This window comes from Plasmodium relictum, assembly GCF_900005765.1.
Source record: "Plasmodium relictum strain SGS1 genome assembly, chromosome: 7".
Lineage (NCBI taxonomy): Eukaryota > Apicomplexa > Aconoidasida > Haemosporida > Plasmodiidae > Plasmodium > Plasmodium relictum.
The window spans coordinates 1,130,957-1,146,230 of NC_041685.1; the positions used below are offsets into that span (position 1 = coordinate 1,130,957).

Below are 15,274 nucleotides of genomic sequence, written 5' to 3' on the forward strand. Positions count from 1 at the left end.
AAAAAGTAAAAATAGTATGTATATATTTTTATTTTTTTTTTTTTTCTTCTTTTTATCATTTATAATTTTTTACTTTTTCGTAATTTTTATTTTGAACATCTTTCCAATTTGTTGATAGAACAGTTCCACATGATGTTTGCTATATGGTAAAAAAAAAAAAAAAAAAGACATTTAAAAATATATAAATATATATTATATTTCATAAAAGAATACAATTTTTTTATTATCATTTTTTTTACAAAAGATTTGATCATAGCTCTTTTAGTATCGTCATCTCCTTCATTATAAATTTTTTTAAAAAAATTATCAATGCTTCCTTCATCATCATCTTCTTTTATTGTCTACAAAAAATATTTTTATATATCATATGAAATTATCATTATTTTGTTAATTATTACTATTCAATTATTTTGTATATATATATTTTTTTTTTTTTATATTTCTCTTAATTACTTTAGTTAGTTTATTCCATTCTTCTGTGCTTTTTCCGTTAAATGGATTCAAGATATTTTCTTTTTTTTTTAAATTATCAGAATTTTCAATTTTCATGAATTCATTCCATTTTAATTCTGTTAATAATACAAACATATATATATATATATAATAATGTAAAAAATTGAATTTAAAAAAAAAAAATTTATTTTTATTTGAAGTCACCTTTTATTTCTTTTTCAAATATTATTTCAACTTTCATCTTTGCAAAAAAAGGAAAAATATGTAATTAAATAGATAGATAAATAAGTATATACAAACATATATAGAAATATATATAGATTAAATAATTAAATCTAAATATATTATCTTAGAAATGTGTTTAACTTATATATTTATATGTTTGAGTAGTATGAATATTTTATTAATATTTATAAATTAAATAAATCTATTTTTTCCTATTACTGGTGTTATATTAATCTTCGTTTTAATGGGTGAAATTTTTGAAAACAAAAAATTTTCAATAATATATATTTCTTCTTCTATTAGAAAGGAAAAAAAAAAATTTTTTAAATATGTATGTTATTTATTTTTTTTTTTTTTTAAATATGAATTTATGAAAATGTAATAAAAACATTACCACTTATTATTATAATTAAAAAGATGTAGTCATTTTTTATATAATAAAGAAAATCTTTTTTTTGAACGTTTTTTCGGTATATTGTAAAAAATATATTGTCATTTGTTTGTGACCAATCATGTCTACATGAAAAAAAAAAAAAAAAAAATAATAATAATAATAAAAAATAAAACAGTAAAACTTTGGCAATTACCTAATTAATTTTTCATTAGCCATTAGTTTTGTATTTCTTAAACTATTTAATTCAGACAACTTCGTGTTAGAAAACACATTATTTAAATTATAATTTTCGTTATCTAGTAAAAAAAAAAAAAATTATAACTATTATTAATATATTTTGTTTAAAAATGCTTGTTTTTGTAAAAATAAATTAATACTGTAATCCATTTTATTTCAAAAAAATAATATTTTTATAAACTGCTACTAAAAATATTTTTCTCCTAAGTTGATAGAGTACCTATAAAAAAAAAAATTCAAATTTGAAACTTAAATAGGTATAAAACGGTTTTGTAAAAAAATAACGAATATATTTACTTAATAATTTGTTGAACAGGACATAAAGAAAAAAAAAAAAAATAAAATAAAATAAATAAATTATTTAAAGATTAATTTAAAAGAATGAAAAGTTTAAATATAAACTGAGATAAAAAAAAAAAAATTTGTAGAATTATAATTAGAATGGCTTGCAATAGCGTGTATTTTCAAATTTAAATAAAACATAATGTTATTTGCAAAAAAAAAAAAAAAAAAAAAAAAAATTATGCAATTACAAAAGGAAATTTTAAAAAATATATATATATTTTACTTTTTGGAATTGAAAAATTCGAGAATATATTTTATAAAGATATAACACAAATACTATATTGGCATAGTAGAGTTATTACATTTTCAATGTAATAAAATATTAAATATTTCTTTATATATTTTTTTTTTACTTTTATAAGTTCTTATTTATATTTATTAAAAATGGAAAACATGAATAAAGTAGTAGAATAAATAAAACAAAAACATATTTCACAAAAAAAAAAAAGATATAGAAAAGAAAAAGTTTAAAATATTTATAAAGTTTCCAGATTAGTATATGATAATTTATGAAGTCTTTTAATAAGAAAAAAAGACACTTTTTTTCTTTTTTTTTTTTTTTTTTTGATTCTTATGAATTAAACATATTCAAAAAAAGAAAAAAAGAAAATAATGATAATGAAAAGAAAAAATGAAAATGAATTATACAATTTTTATTTTTATAATTTGTTGTTATAATATATTATGCGAAGAAAAAAATGTGAAAAAGTTGGAGTGCCAAGGTATATATATTTATAAAGAAAAAAAAAAGAAAAAGGATTTTTTTTTTGAAAAACCTCATTTCGCAATATACAAACATGAAGATAGTGGTATTTATAATTCTAACGAGAATTTTAATGGATTATCAATTTTCATAAAACAAAAAATAAAAAATTATCAAAAGGATAAAAAAAAAGTTTTTGACAACTTTTTATGTAGGATATATTACAGTGATCATTCTTCTTCCATTTGTGAAGAAATGCTGTTAAATGGTAACAAAAAAATAGAGAAAAATAAAAAAAAAAAATATTTTGAATATATTTCTTTTTTGAACAGAAATATTAAAGGGCTGTATGTGAACAATAAATGTTTTGAAAAATTATATAAAAACTGCTCTTTTAATATAAACGGTTACATAAATAAAAATTGTTTATCTCATAAATACATTTTATTTGATTGGAAAAGTGAAAGAGATATGAAAAAATGGGAAAATCATAAAAATAAAAATGAAATAGAAAATAAAGATGTGTGGTCTTTTATTTATATATCTAAAACTGATTTAATAAAATCTCTTTTTGCTTTTCATATAAAAAATTTTTTTCTTTATACATTAAAGAAAAAAAATGAAAGAATTTACTTCCTTTTTAATTTTTTTATTACAAATAACATTTTAAAAGACATATATGTTATTAGTTTTATTGAGAAGGTAGATTTTGATGGAAAAACAAATGAAGCTTTTCAAGAAAAGGATTTTACATATAAATATGTATTTAATATTTCTTTTAATATATATCTCAAAAATTATAAAAGTATTGATAATTTATCCTTTTTTTTTTCAAAATTTTATTGTGAAGATAGAAAGAATAAAATGTTTTTTATGAATAGTTTTCTCAATAATAAAATATATATTTATTCGAAGGGAAGTAATCATTCAATAACATATGAAAATAATTTATATTCAAACAGTGTTAAAAAAAATATTTTTTTGTTATCTTATATTTATTCCAATATTAGAATTAGAAATAAAGATGAAAACACAAAGAAAGATTTATTTTTAAATTATGATATTAAGAATTTTCCTTTTTTAGTTCATGATAATTTATACTATGTAAATGATTATATAATTTATAAAGAAAAGTCAAATGAAGTAATTTCTAAAAAAACTATATCAGATGTTTATGTAAATAAAGTAGTAGAAAACGAAGGTTTTAATAAGAAAACAAAAACAATCATAAATATTCATACAGCAAAAAATAATTACGATAATTTTTTTTTTTTAAAAAAATGCAAAATTATTGTAGTTGATTTATATCCTAACAATATAATTATAGATAAAGAACAAACTGATAGTCATTTGAAATTTTCATTTGTTGATATAGAAAAATATAAAGACGAGTCTTCACATATTATAACAAAATTTGAAAATGAAAATTTATTTAGAGGAATAAATTATACTAATATAATGAGTAATATACGTAATCGCCTATGTTTAAATTTAGATAATGTAATGGCTTATCAATGTAATAGAATTTCTCAAGGAAAATCTATAGATAAATTATATTTTCATAAAAACAACTTTTCTGATTACATGAGAAAAGATATTTATATGCAATATAGAGAAGATATATCTGAAAATAATCATAACATTATAAAGAAAAGTTATGATGAAAAACAAAAAAATTTAAATAAAATGCGTAATTATTTAAATTGTAATGGTAATAATTTCATTTTTTCATATGAGACACCGTTGCATAGTAGATATGTAGCACCTTGTTATAGAGATTTAAAAGAAAATACAAATTTCTGCACAAAATATGATATAGTAATTATTTCTAATGCTAAGACTTTTTTAATGTGTATAGACAATAATAAAAATAGACAGAATAATAAATTAAGTAAAATATATAACTATAATAATTATTCAAATGAAATTAATAATTATAATAATTTTACAATTTTTTCTGACTCAAAAAATGTCTATATAAGTAAGGATGAAAACATTTTGACTATACATACAAAAGACTTTTATATATATTTGAATGAAATTTCCTTTCACTCTTTTTTTTATCGAAAGGAAGAAGAGAAAAGAAAAAATGATATAAAATCATATTTAGAAAAAAAAGAGAATTATAATGAAATAAATAAAAATGAAGATGAAAATTTTTTTTATGAAGATAATGTTTCTTTTAATGATTTTGTATATGTAAAAGCTAAACATAATAAAAAATATAAAATATTTAATTTTAATAAAATTCACAATGATAAAAAATTTCCACATAATGTTATTGAAGCAAGTGATGTGCAAAAATTTGATATTCCTATATGTTACAACTTATATAATTCTAAAAAATTTAATTCTGATATTATTTATATATATTCAATACCTAGAGGTAATGAAAATTACATGTTTATTTTATATATATCTTCACTTATTTCATTTCTTATAATTATATTTACCTTATATATATCTTATAAATTTGCTTAATAAAGATGCCTATTTTATTTCTTTAATTCTTTTTTTTTAATAAAAATTATATATATTACAAAAAATGCTTAATTTTAAATTTTTTTGAAAATTTTAACAAATTATTTAAACTTTTAATTTTTATGAATATTATTTTATTTCCTTTTATTTTATTTTATTTTTTTTTTTTTTTTTTGACATAAAATTTAGAATACCTACTATTTTCTATATTAATTTTTGTGTTTTTTTCTTATATTCAATGTATATTTATGATTTTTTTTTTTTTGTTTTAAATTTTTTTAAAGTTTCATTTTTTAGTGCATTTTTAGAAAAATAAAAAAATAGAAAAAAATGCAAAATGAAATTATTAAAGGAAAATTTATATAAAAACTGCCAAAAAATATCTAAGGAAATATTTTTTTTGAAATGAATATAAAAATTTTTATAGATAATAAAAAAATATTTCTTTATATTAATTTTGTTTTTTATTTTTATATTTGTACTTTTTATTTGATTTTAATATTTTATATATATATTTTATTTAAAAATAAAATTTGAAAGTTTTTTTCATTTAAATATAAGAAATTATAATAGTACTACTAAGAAAAAAAGGAAAAGAAAAAAAAAAGAAAAGAAGAAAAATGTATCAAAATAAAATATTGAGTAATATATTTAAAAATATAAAATGCTTTAACTGTTTCAATATAAATAAAAGTTATATTCATATATTATATACAAATGAAAATAAAGGAAATAAATTTTTAAATTTCAAAAATAAAACGGATTATGAAAATAAAAAAATTGTTCTATTTGATATAGAATCAAAAGATAAAAATATAAGAAAAAAAATAAATAGAACATTTATAGGAAGTATATTATTATCATCAATAACTATATCAATGATTGAATTAAATTTAATAAACAATATATATGGATATTTTATATCGACGAGTTTGATAGTTTTTTATACTATTTATTTACTATTTTACAATTCACTTATATTAAGAGCCGTATTAGATTATGAAAATAAAAATTTGTTATTATATCCATTTACATTGTTAAAAAGAAATAATTTGAAAAAGCAAATTATTATATCACTTCACGAAATAAAAAAAATAAACAAAATTAAAAAATATATTCAACTTTATTTAAAAAAGGAGAAATCAATATCTATTTTTAATTATATTCCTTTACATTTACCTAGATATAATTGTTCAAAAACTAGTATACCTAAAAAAAATAATAAAGATATCTTATATTCCTATGATTTTAATAATTTAAATATTTCTGTTTTTAATGAAAAAAGAAGTAAAGTCGATGTCCCAAATATTAAAAAAAATATAGAAGGCTATCCTTTAGATTTAATAGAAGAAAATAAATTAATTTCTTTATTGAAAATTTAAAAATTATACATTATTATATATATTTTTTACATTTGAGGAATACATAAATAAAAACAACATATATTTTATTTTTTAAAATCAAAAATTAAAGTAAGTTTTTGCAAATTTGTCTATATCACATTAAAAAAAAAATAAAATAAAATTATAATTTATCTTTTTTATAAAAAATTCCTTTTTCTTTTATTTTTCTTAAAATAAAAAAATGTGAAAATACTACTAAACTAGAACTGTCTAATAATAAAAAAAAAAAAAAATAAATTATTTATTGAAATAAAATAATACAGAACTAAAAAAAAAAAAAAAATAATTAAAAAAAATATACATATATATATTAGTTTTTATATGTACAATATTTAAAAAAAAAAAATTAATAAAGATATTTAAAAACAAATTACTATAAATAAATAAATATAAATATCATAAAACAGTTATTAAAATGCAAATAAAAAATATATACAATTGATTTTTTTTTTTTTTTTAAACTTTAATATTTTAAATATTTAACAGTAATATAAAAAGAATTACATATTTCATAAACTTTATAATATTTTTATTTACAATGAAATATCTATATTTCTATTTCTATTTCAAATTAATTCAAAATAATTGAATAATAATTTGAATTTAAGTATTCCACATATATATTATTTGTTCATCATTTTAATTTGTTTTGAAATATTAAGTTTACTATTTTTACTTTCCATGACCTTTGATATATTAACATAATATAAATTAAAATCTAGTCTTGAAGCTAATAATCTAAGTGAATATAATTTATCTCTTTTACTGTTTTTTGAATATATATACAAAAATTTATTTTCACTTAACAAAAGACAAATAAATTTATAAATATAGTTTCTATAATATTTTAATAGCATTTTAATATCTTTTATAGTTTTTTCTCCAATAATATTATAATTAATGTAATTATTAATATAATCAATATCGTTTTCAAAGCTTCCTTTTTCTTCTTTTCTCTCTTCCGTTAATTTTTTAATTTCTGCATAGTTTTCACAAACAGATGAGATTAACGCACTTGTTAAATTTATGAATCGAGTTATAATATCTAATATTTTATTTAAACAAGTATGTGTTTCATTATCAATATTATTTTTATTTGATTTACTTATATTATTTCCATTTATATCATTATTATTATAAATACAAGAAAAATGATGCTCATTAGATGAATTATAAAAATCATTTATTCCTGTATTTAATGAATTATTCAGATAATGAGATTCATCCTCAGAATAGTTGTTATGAGATGTGGCAATTAAGTCATTGTAACTTCCTAGAAATAAATCATATTGAATTTGAGTTACATAATTGTAATGGGCTTGAATTAATTCGTCTAGATCATTACAAGAAAAAATTTTCTTTTTGAATTCCTGCCAATTTGTATCAATGACATCATAATAAAAATATGATAAAATATTTTGAATGAAATGAAACATTTCATTTCTTATAATGTTGCAATAAGTAAATACAGAATTATAATAAACTAAATTAATAATTTTAAATAAATGTGTAAATAAATACCACATATTGGATAATTCGCATAAAATTTTTTTTAGTTTTATTAATAGCACATTAATACTTTTATAAATATTTTTTATTTTTTTTGTAAATATAATATCTAATGGTTTTTCTACTAAGAAATCAAAAACTAAAACATCCCAACCAATATCTCCTCTTTTAATATTAAATTTTTCTATTGTTAATTTTTTTATGATATTTTGATTTGACGTAAAAATAGAAGATGATTTTACACATAGGTCTAGTTTACTATTTAAGTAATGCCTTTTTAATTCTTCTGCATTCATGTATAAATCAGTCTTCATATTATCAAAAATGGTTTCGAATAAATCTCCATCAACTAATAGGAGAAAATGACGAAATGCTTTAAAATGATCATACAAATCATATTTCTTTATTAGTATAGAAATTAATTTTTTATTTTTTTTATCTGATATTTTTTTTATATAATAATCAATATTATCTATATAAATGTTAATGTCGTTTACTGAGAATATATCCATTATATTTTCTTCCTCACTACTACTGTAATTATCTAAAACATTATTATTTTGATTATTTATATTTTTTAATGCTTTATTTGAGATAATATTATTGTTAGTTGAATTATTAGATAAAATACCATTACGCTGGTTAATATGGATTTTAATACTACTCATAGTATTCATAATGTTAGAATTATTATTATTACTATATTCATTATCACCTATATTTTTACTATTTCCAAAAAAATTAATTAAGTATACACTTTTTCCTGTTAATAATATTTTTTTAGCTGTGTTAACACTTAAAAATAAAGGAATATTATTGTAATTTAAATAAAATTTATGTAACCATATTTCTTCTGAGCTTACATTATTATTAGTTGATATAAAAGTTTCACTGTACTTATCTTTTAATATACCTTTTTCTATCCACTTTTTTAAAATTTCATTTATCGGCTTTATGCATTTTTGCAAAATTTTTTTATAAATTTTTTGTTCTTCATAATCATATGTTTGTGATTTAGAATATAAAAAAGATAAAAAATTACAACCAATATTTCTTAATGATTCATCTATTACATTTACTAGAACTCGTAATATTTTATATGACTCTTGTAATAATATGTATAATTTTTTTATACCAATATAAACAGTATTTTTATGTATATGCTCATTAATATCACTCTCAATATATGATAATAATTTATAATATTCATTTATATATTCTCTTATGATTTGATATAATGCATCAATAACTAAACTTCCTTTTTTAACAACAGATATATTTTTTTTATTTTTTATTATTTGATTTTTTGATAAATTCTTGTCTGGACATATTAATTTTTTATTTTCGAAATCATTCTCTACATTTTCATTAATATAATTATTATTATTATTGATATTGCTATTATCATTACTGGATATTTCATAATTTGATAAATCACTGTTATTATCATCATAAATACTAATTTTTTTACTATCGTTGTTAGATACATTTACGTATTTTTTAATTTTTCTAAATAAAATTCCTACATTACTAATATTATTTATTAAATGATGCGTTCCTATACTAACTTTTCTATTATATACACAAAAAATATTTTCTTTTTTATTAAATTTTATATATTCTCCGTTAATACCTTGGAGTGGGTATATTAAATCTCGTAAAATAAAATTCTCTTCAATATCCAAATTATGAAACTTATTATTTAATATTATATTTGCATATAGACTTTTATTTACTAAATTATTTTTATGATGAATTATATTTTCGTTTTTATTTTTCATTTCATGCATATCTTTTTTTACATTTTCTCTATTATGTAAAGATTCATTTTTTATTTTCTCATTTTGTAAAGCTAGACTATACCCATTTTCATTCTTATTTGCTAATCTTGATTTTCCATATTCTTCTCTGCTTTCTATGTTATTTTTATTAATATAATTTATGTTTTCGCTGGTAAAACTTGTATTTTTGTTAGAGTGATTTATATTTTCATCTATTATAACATTTTTATTGATGCTTTTTAAATTTTCATTAACATATTTTTTCTTTAATGATAATGAATCATCGTTTAATGAATTTCTTTTTTTTTCATTTTCATTTTGAAAATTATTATTCACATTAAAATGAGATACAGGATCATTGTTATTTATATATTCATTATTTCTATTTTCATCTTCATATGCTTTTAACTTTAATAATATATGCAAAATATACTTGTAGTTTATATTACTTTCATCTAACTTTTTTAGCATTATACGTATTTTATTTAAAGTGATATTACTATTTTTTAAACATAAATATTCGATTTCTTGTTTTATATTTTCATTTTCGTTATATTGTAAGACATTAAAATTTATAAGTGAGGAGAGAATTTTATTTAATTTATAAATTAAATGCTTTACTAGAGATTTTTGTAATTCATCATCTAGATATTGATTGTTACTATTATTACTATTTGTACAAGCAATTTTTTTTGCTATGAAAAATAAATATTTTGCAAAATGTGTTATGCTTTTAAAATTCTCTTCTTTTTTTTTGAGGTTCTCTTCAAAATTATTTGCATTTTTATTTCTCATTTCTTTAGGTTCATTTTGCTTTCTTATATTATATTCATTATTTTTATTATAATTCATAACATCTTCATTTATATTAATTTTATTAGAATAATTTTCTTTATGAGTATATGTATTCCCATTTTCTATCGTATTTTTTGTTATTTTATTAATATTATTCATATTTACCAAATTCCTATTTATTCCATTTGAATTTAACATATTAGTAGACGTAAGGTTATTTATATTCATGTTTGAATTTAAATTCATTTTTTATTCAAGAGAAAATACAAGAAAGAAAAAAGTTTTTTTTAAAGACATTTCTAGTATAATATGATTGATATTTTTGTTATACTTTTTTAATTTTTTATTTTTTTATTAATTTTTTACTTTTTGTTTATTTTATTTATTTATTTATTTATTTATTCATTTATTTATTTATTTATTTTTTCTTTATATTAAATATATATATATATAAAAGTATTACAATTTTATTTAAGTATTAAAAAAGTTCTTTTTTAAGATACATGAGGTTATTTTATGTATTTAAAATTTGTATCTTTTCATAATAATAATATACATTTTCAGTGAAAAAAAAAAAAATATATATATAAGAATGTGATTTTATATATAAATATATTTTACTAATAGATGAGTCTTATTAAAAATTATTTGAGTATTTTTTATTTTTCCTATATTATTACATAAAAATAAAATTATTTCTTTTTGTAAAAATCCTTTGGTAATTATGCTAAACATTTTTTTATTTCAGTGTAATATCTTTTTAAGAGTATTCATATGTTTCTTATAAAAAATATATTTTTTTTTAATGCACACATTTTTCTTATCGCAAAAATATATAAATTATTTGATACTATTTTATTATATAAAATAGTAAAAGAGAGAAAAACATTATAATTTAAAAGTATGATGAATTATATAAAATATATATAATGAAAATTTTATGAATTTTAAAGATATAAAGTGTAAAACAGAACTACTATAAGTCTTGATGTAAAAAAAAAATTTATAAATAAAAACTTTTGAAATACATATTAATATTTAATTATATATATATACAATTTTTTATCTATATATGAGCATATGTTAAATAAGGGAGCATTTATTTATAAAAAAAATAAAAAAAATTAATTCTCATAAGAGTTATAAAAAATATTTTTCTATTTTATTTTTTTTTAAATGCTATTGTAAATTTTTTTTTGGAATATATGACTCTGTGAATTTTATATGTTATAAATTTTTTTTAAATTGTGAATTTCTTTAAAGAAAAAATTGTTATAATCCTTTTATTTTCATAGGATTTGTAATGAGCAATTTAAGAATATCCATCTAATTAAAATTATAAATCATAAGATTATACATATTATTATATACATATATATATATGTTTATTTAATAAAATTTTTGTTAATTTTGCATAAATGTATATTTATATATATATATATTTTTTTTTTTTTGTATTAAAATCCTTTATTCATTTTGGATGAAGTTACAAAGACAATAAAAAAAATTATATTTAAAAAAATATATGAACAAGAAAAAAAAGAAGAAAAAAAAAAAAAATCTAATTAGTCATAACTTGTGAATATTTGAAAGTATTCTTGAACATTGAAAAATTTGTTCCTTCAAATTTTTTTTTTTTTACAATGGATTTAAATAATTATAGTTTGAGATTTTTTCTATTTTTTTTTTTTTTTTTTGTTGTATATGTTGTTTATTAGTATCTTAACCAGTATGTTTTTTGTCTCAAATCTGTGTACTGGGGCATACCGTGTAAAGCTCCGATTGCAGCAACTGCTATATCTCTATCATGTAAATATTTCCATGCCACTCTTTTAACTTCTTCTGTATCAATTTCATTTAATCTTAAAATAAATTCAGCTAATGTTATTTTACGACCATATACTAGGATTTGCCTGGAAACTTCTTCAGCTAATGTAGAGCTGGATTCAAACATACTGATTAATTGTGTTTTTAATTGGATTTTGGCTAGTTCAACTTCTTCATCTGTTATACTGTAACTTAATGATGTAATTCCAAACATAAGTTCACCAAGTGCATGCTCTACAGCTACTTCATCACATTGAACATAAAAGCCAAACAATCCAGTATTATTATAACATGTATTAAAAGAAGTAAAATAATCAGCACAGCCTACTGTCATTTTATTACATATATTATTAATGGTTCTATTAGCTGATAATTTTCCTGGTAAAACTCCTTCTTCATTTTTTTTATAACTTCCAATTATACATTGCATTAACATAAATGTTATAGAATCAGGAGATTTCCATTCAACTCCTTCAAATGCAACAGCTACGTGAGCACTTGGCCCTGAATCGTCATCTCTTATTATAATTTCAGAACCACAGAAAAAAGGTTTTTCATCTAAACTTTTTAAAATACTTTTTTGTTGAGGTTTTAAATGACTAAAATTTTTTTCAGCTAACTTCACAACTTCTTCATGATCCACATCACCAACAGCACATAAAACCATTCTATCTGAAGTATAATTCTTTTGAATATATTTTATGATATCTTGTCTCTTCATATTTTTTATATTTTCTACTGGTCCTAATATGGTATATCCTAATGGATGATCTCTAAATGCAGTCATATGCAATTTATCAAAAATGACTTCATCTTTTGACTTTTCTACTTCTTCCATTTCCCTTAATATTACATGCTTTTCCATTTCAATTAAATTTTCATCAAATACACTATTAGTTAAAATATCACTTAATAATTCTATACACCATTTTATATCTTCTTTAAAACATTTACAATAATAACCAGTTTGTTCTCTTGCTGTATATGCATTTAAATGAGCTCCCATATTTTCAATCTCTTTTTCTAATTGAATTCTATTCCTTTTTTTTGTTCCTTTAAATATCATATGTTCTAGAAAATGAGCTACTCCATTATTAAATTTATTTTCATATTTACTACCACTACTAATCCATATTCCAATAGTTGGTATTTCACAACTATTTTTTACTGTTGCTATTTTTAATTTATTCGGTAATTCACTTACTTTTGTTATAGGCTGGTTAATTATTTCTTGTGCTAAATTATAACTATTATAGTTACGAGAAAAAACATTTTTTTTATTTATCACAGATATAATATTTTGAAACTTTTTCTTAAACATTTTTTAAAGAAAATTATATTAAGAAAAAAAATATATACATATATATATGAGATATTGTAAAATATTCTTTATTTTAAATCTTCAGTAATTAAAATAAATAAATAAAATAATTATATATTCTTGTTATCGAAATTAAAAATATCAGCGTTATTGAAAATAAATCAAATGATACAAATAAATAGAATTAATTCATATATAAAGAGAGAAAGATAATATTTTTTAAATAAAAAAAACATAAATAAAAAAAAGAAAAAAAAAAAAAAAAGAAATATATAATTGAAAAAAGAGATTATTTATTTTACAAAAATAAAAAAAATAAAAAAATTTAAACAAAAAATAAAGCATTTTTATATAATCAAAAAAGATGTATAAAAAAAATATTAAAATATATTAAAAATTATCATTTTATAAAATAAATATAAAATAAGTATTATATTATTGAATAAAAAATTTAAATATCGATAAAAAATTAATATACTAAAAACATTTGTATATATATAAAATACAAAATTATATTTATAAAACAAAGCTCAAAAAATGTAATGTATAAAAAATAAAATAAAATAAATGAATGAATAAATGAAGAGGCAATTTAACATAATTTTATAACATTTTCAAAACATTAAATATATATATATATATATATATTAGAAAAAAACGAAAAAATTAGAAATTAGTTCTTTTTCATACTATTTAAAAATATTTACATATATAGATTTTTTATTAATTTAGCAAAAAAAGAAACGTATATAAAATAATTTATTTTTATTTTTTTTTCATATATATATAGGATTTCAGTTTTTTATTATTTTTATAATAACAAAAAATTTTCTAAATAAAAGCAAAATTTAATTATATTAGATTTTAAAAAAAAGTAAAAGAAAAAATGAAAAATACATAGTCTTTATTCTTTGAAGAAAAACAGTAAATCACATGCTATATTTATAACTGAAGAAAGACAAATTATTTCTATTTACATGATGGATTTTTAAAATAAAATTAGAATTAAAAAAAATAAAAATATTCTCTTCATATTCAATTAAATTATCTTTAAAATTTTAGAGAAATTAAAAAGAAAAAAAAAAAAGCATACCTAGAAGTTGGGATATGTACAAATGCTTTTCTTTAAAATATAAAAAAATTTATTATATCTTTATAATTATTTAGGAGAAAGGAATATTGTATCTTTTTTTTTTTGTAAGTTTTATTTTTTAAACATTATGTTCACAGAAAAGTTAAAAGAAATTTTAAATTTATTATATTTTTAATACGTTAGTGTTTTTAAAAAAATGTTTAATTAAAATAATTCGCAGTTCTTTTTGATTAATTCTATTGATATAATTTTTTATTAATCGTATCAAAGTAATGGTTAAATGAAATTATTAATATAAATATATTTTATTTTTCTACTATGATTTTTTATTTATACTTTTTGTTATGCCATTTTAACTTATATTGTTACATTTTAAGAAAATATTTTATTTTATTCTATTCATATATTAGGATAAATTATAAACAATTTATATATTTATACTTATTTTTTTTAATTTAAATTATCTAAAAAAGTGAAGAAAAAAATGCTTTATATTTAATCATACTTCAATTATTTATATAATCCTAACATTGGCACTAATAATTATTAGGTAATTTATTATAAAAATATTATTCACTTATTTAATGAAAAAAATTTAAATAATACAAAATTTTAATTATGATTTATATTGTAACAATAAAGGTAGTTTGAATTCGACTGAGAAATATTATAAATATAGAAATATTTTTGATTCTAATATATTTAGT

General features: G+C 17.2%; 5 protein-coding genes across 5 annotated transcripts; 2 read left to right on the top strand and 3 right to left on the bottom strand.

The window, feature by feature from the left end:
• Positions 1 to 55: 55 nt before the first annotated feature.
• Positions 56 to 1,459, bottom strand: PRELSG_0731100 (calcyclin binding protein, putative; the record flags this gene model as incomplete). Its single annotated transcript, XM_028676020.1, has 8 exons — positions 56 to 139; positions 240 to 341; positions 454 to 569; positions 658 to 694; positions 898 to 974; positions 1,073 to 1,194; positions 1,266 to 1,368; positions 1,450 to 1,459. The coding sequence occupies 8 exons, from the start codon at positions 1,457 to 1,459 to the stop codon at positions 56 to 58; spliced, it is 651 nt and encodes a 216-aa protein (XP_028532551.1).
• An 826-nt stretch (positions 1,460 to 2,285) lies between these two features.
• Positions 2,286 to 4,838, top strand: PRELSG_0731200 (conserved Plasmodium protein, unknown function; the record flags this gene model as incomplete). Its single annotated transcript, XM_028676021.1, has 1 exon — positions 2,286 to 4,838. One exon carries the CDS (start codon positions 2,286 to 2,288, stop codon positions 4,836 to 4,838), a length of 2,553 nt encoding a protein of 850 aa, XP_028532552.1.
• A 620-nt stretch (positions 4,839 to 5,458) lies between these two features.
• Positions 5,459 to 6,220, top strand: PRELSG_0731300 (conserved Plasmodium protein, unknown function; the record flags this gene model as incomplete). The annotated part of the gene is made up of 1 exon (XM_028676022.1): positions 5,459 to 6,220. The coding sequence occupies one exon, from the start codon at positions 5,459 to 5,461 to the stop codon at positions 6,218 to 6,220; it is 762 nt and encodes a 253-aa protein (XP_028532553.1).
• A 644-nt stretch (positions 6,221 to 6,864) lies between these two features.
• Positions 6,865 to 10,572, bottom strand: PRELSG_0731400 (gamma-tubulin complex component, putative; the record flags this gene model as incomplete). Its single annotated transcript, XM_028676024.1, has 1 exon — positions 6,865 to 10,572. The coding sequence occupies one exon, from the start codon at positions 10,570 to 10,572 to the stop codon at positions 6,865 to 6,867; it is 3,708 nt and encodes a 1,235-aa protein (XP_028532554.1).
• A 1,468-nt stretch (positions 10,573 to 12,040) lies between these two features.
• Positions 12,041 to 13,474, bottom strand: MAS1 (mitochondrial-processing peptidase subunit beta, putative; the record flags this gene model as incomplete). The annotated part of the gene is made up of 1 exon (XM_028676025.1): positions 12,041 to 13,474. One exon carries the CDS (start codon positions 13,472 to 13,474, stop codon positions 12,041 to 12,043), a length of 1,434 nt encoding a protein of 477 aa, XP_028532555.1.
• Positions 13,475 to 15,274: the final 1,800 nt, after the last annotated feature.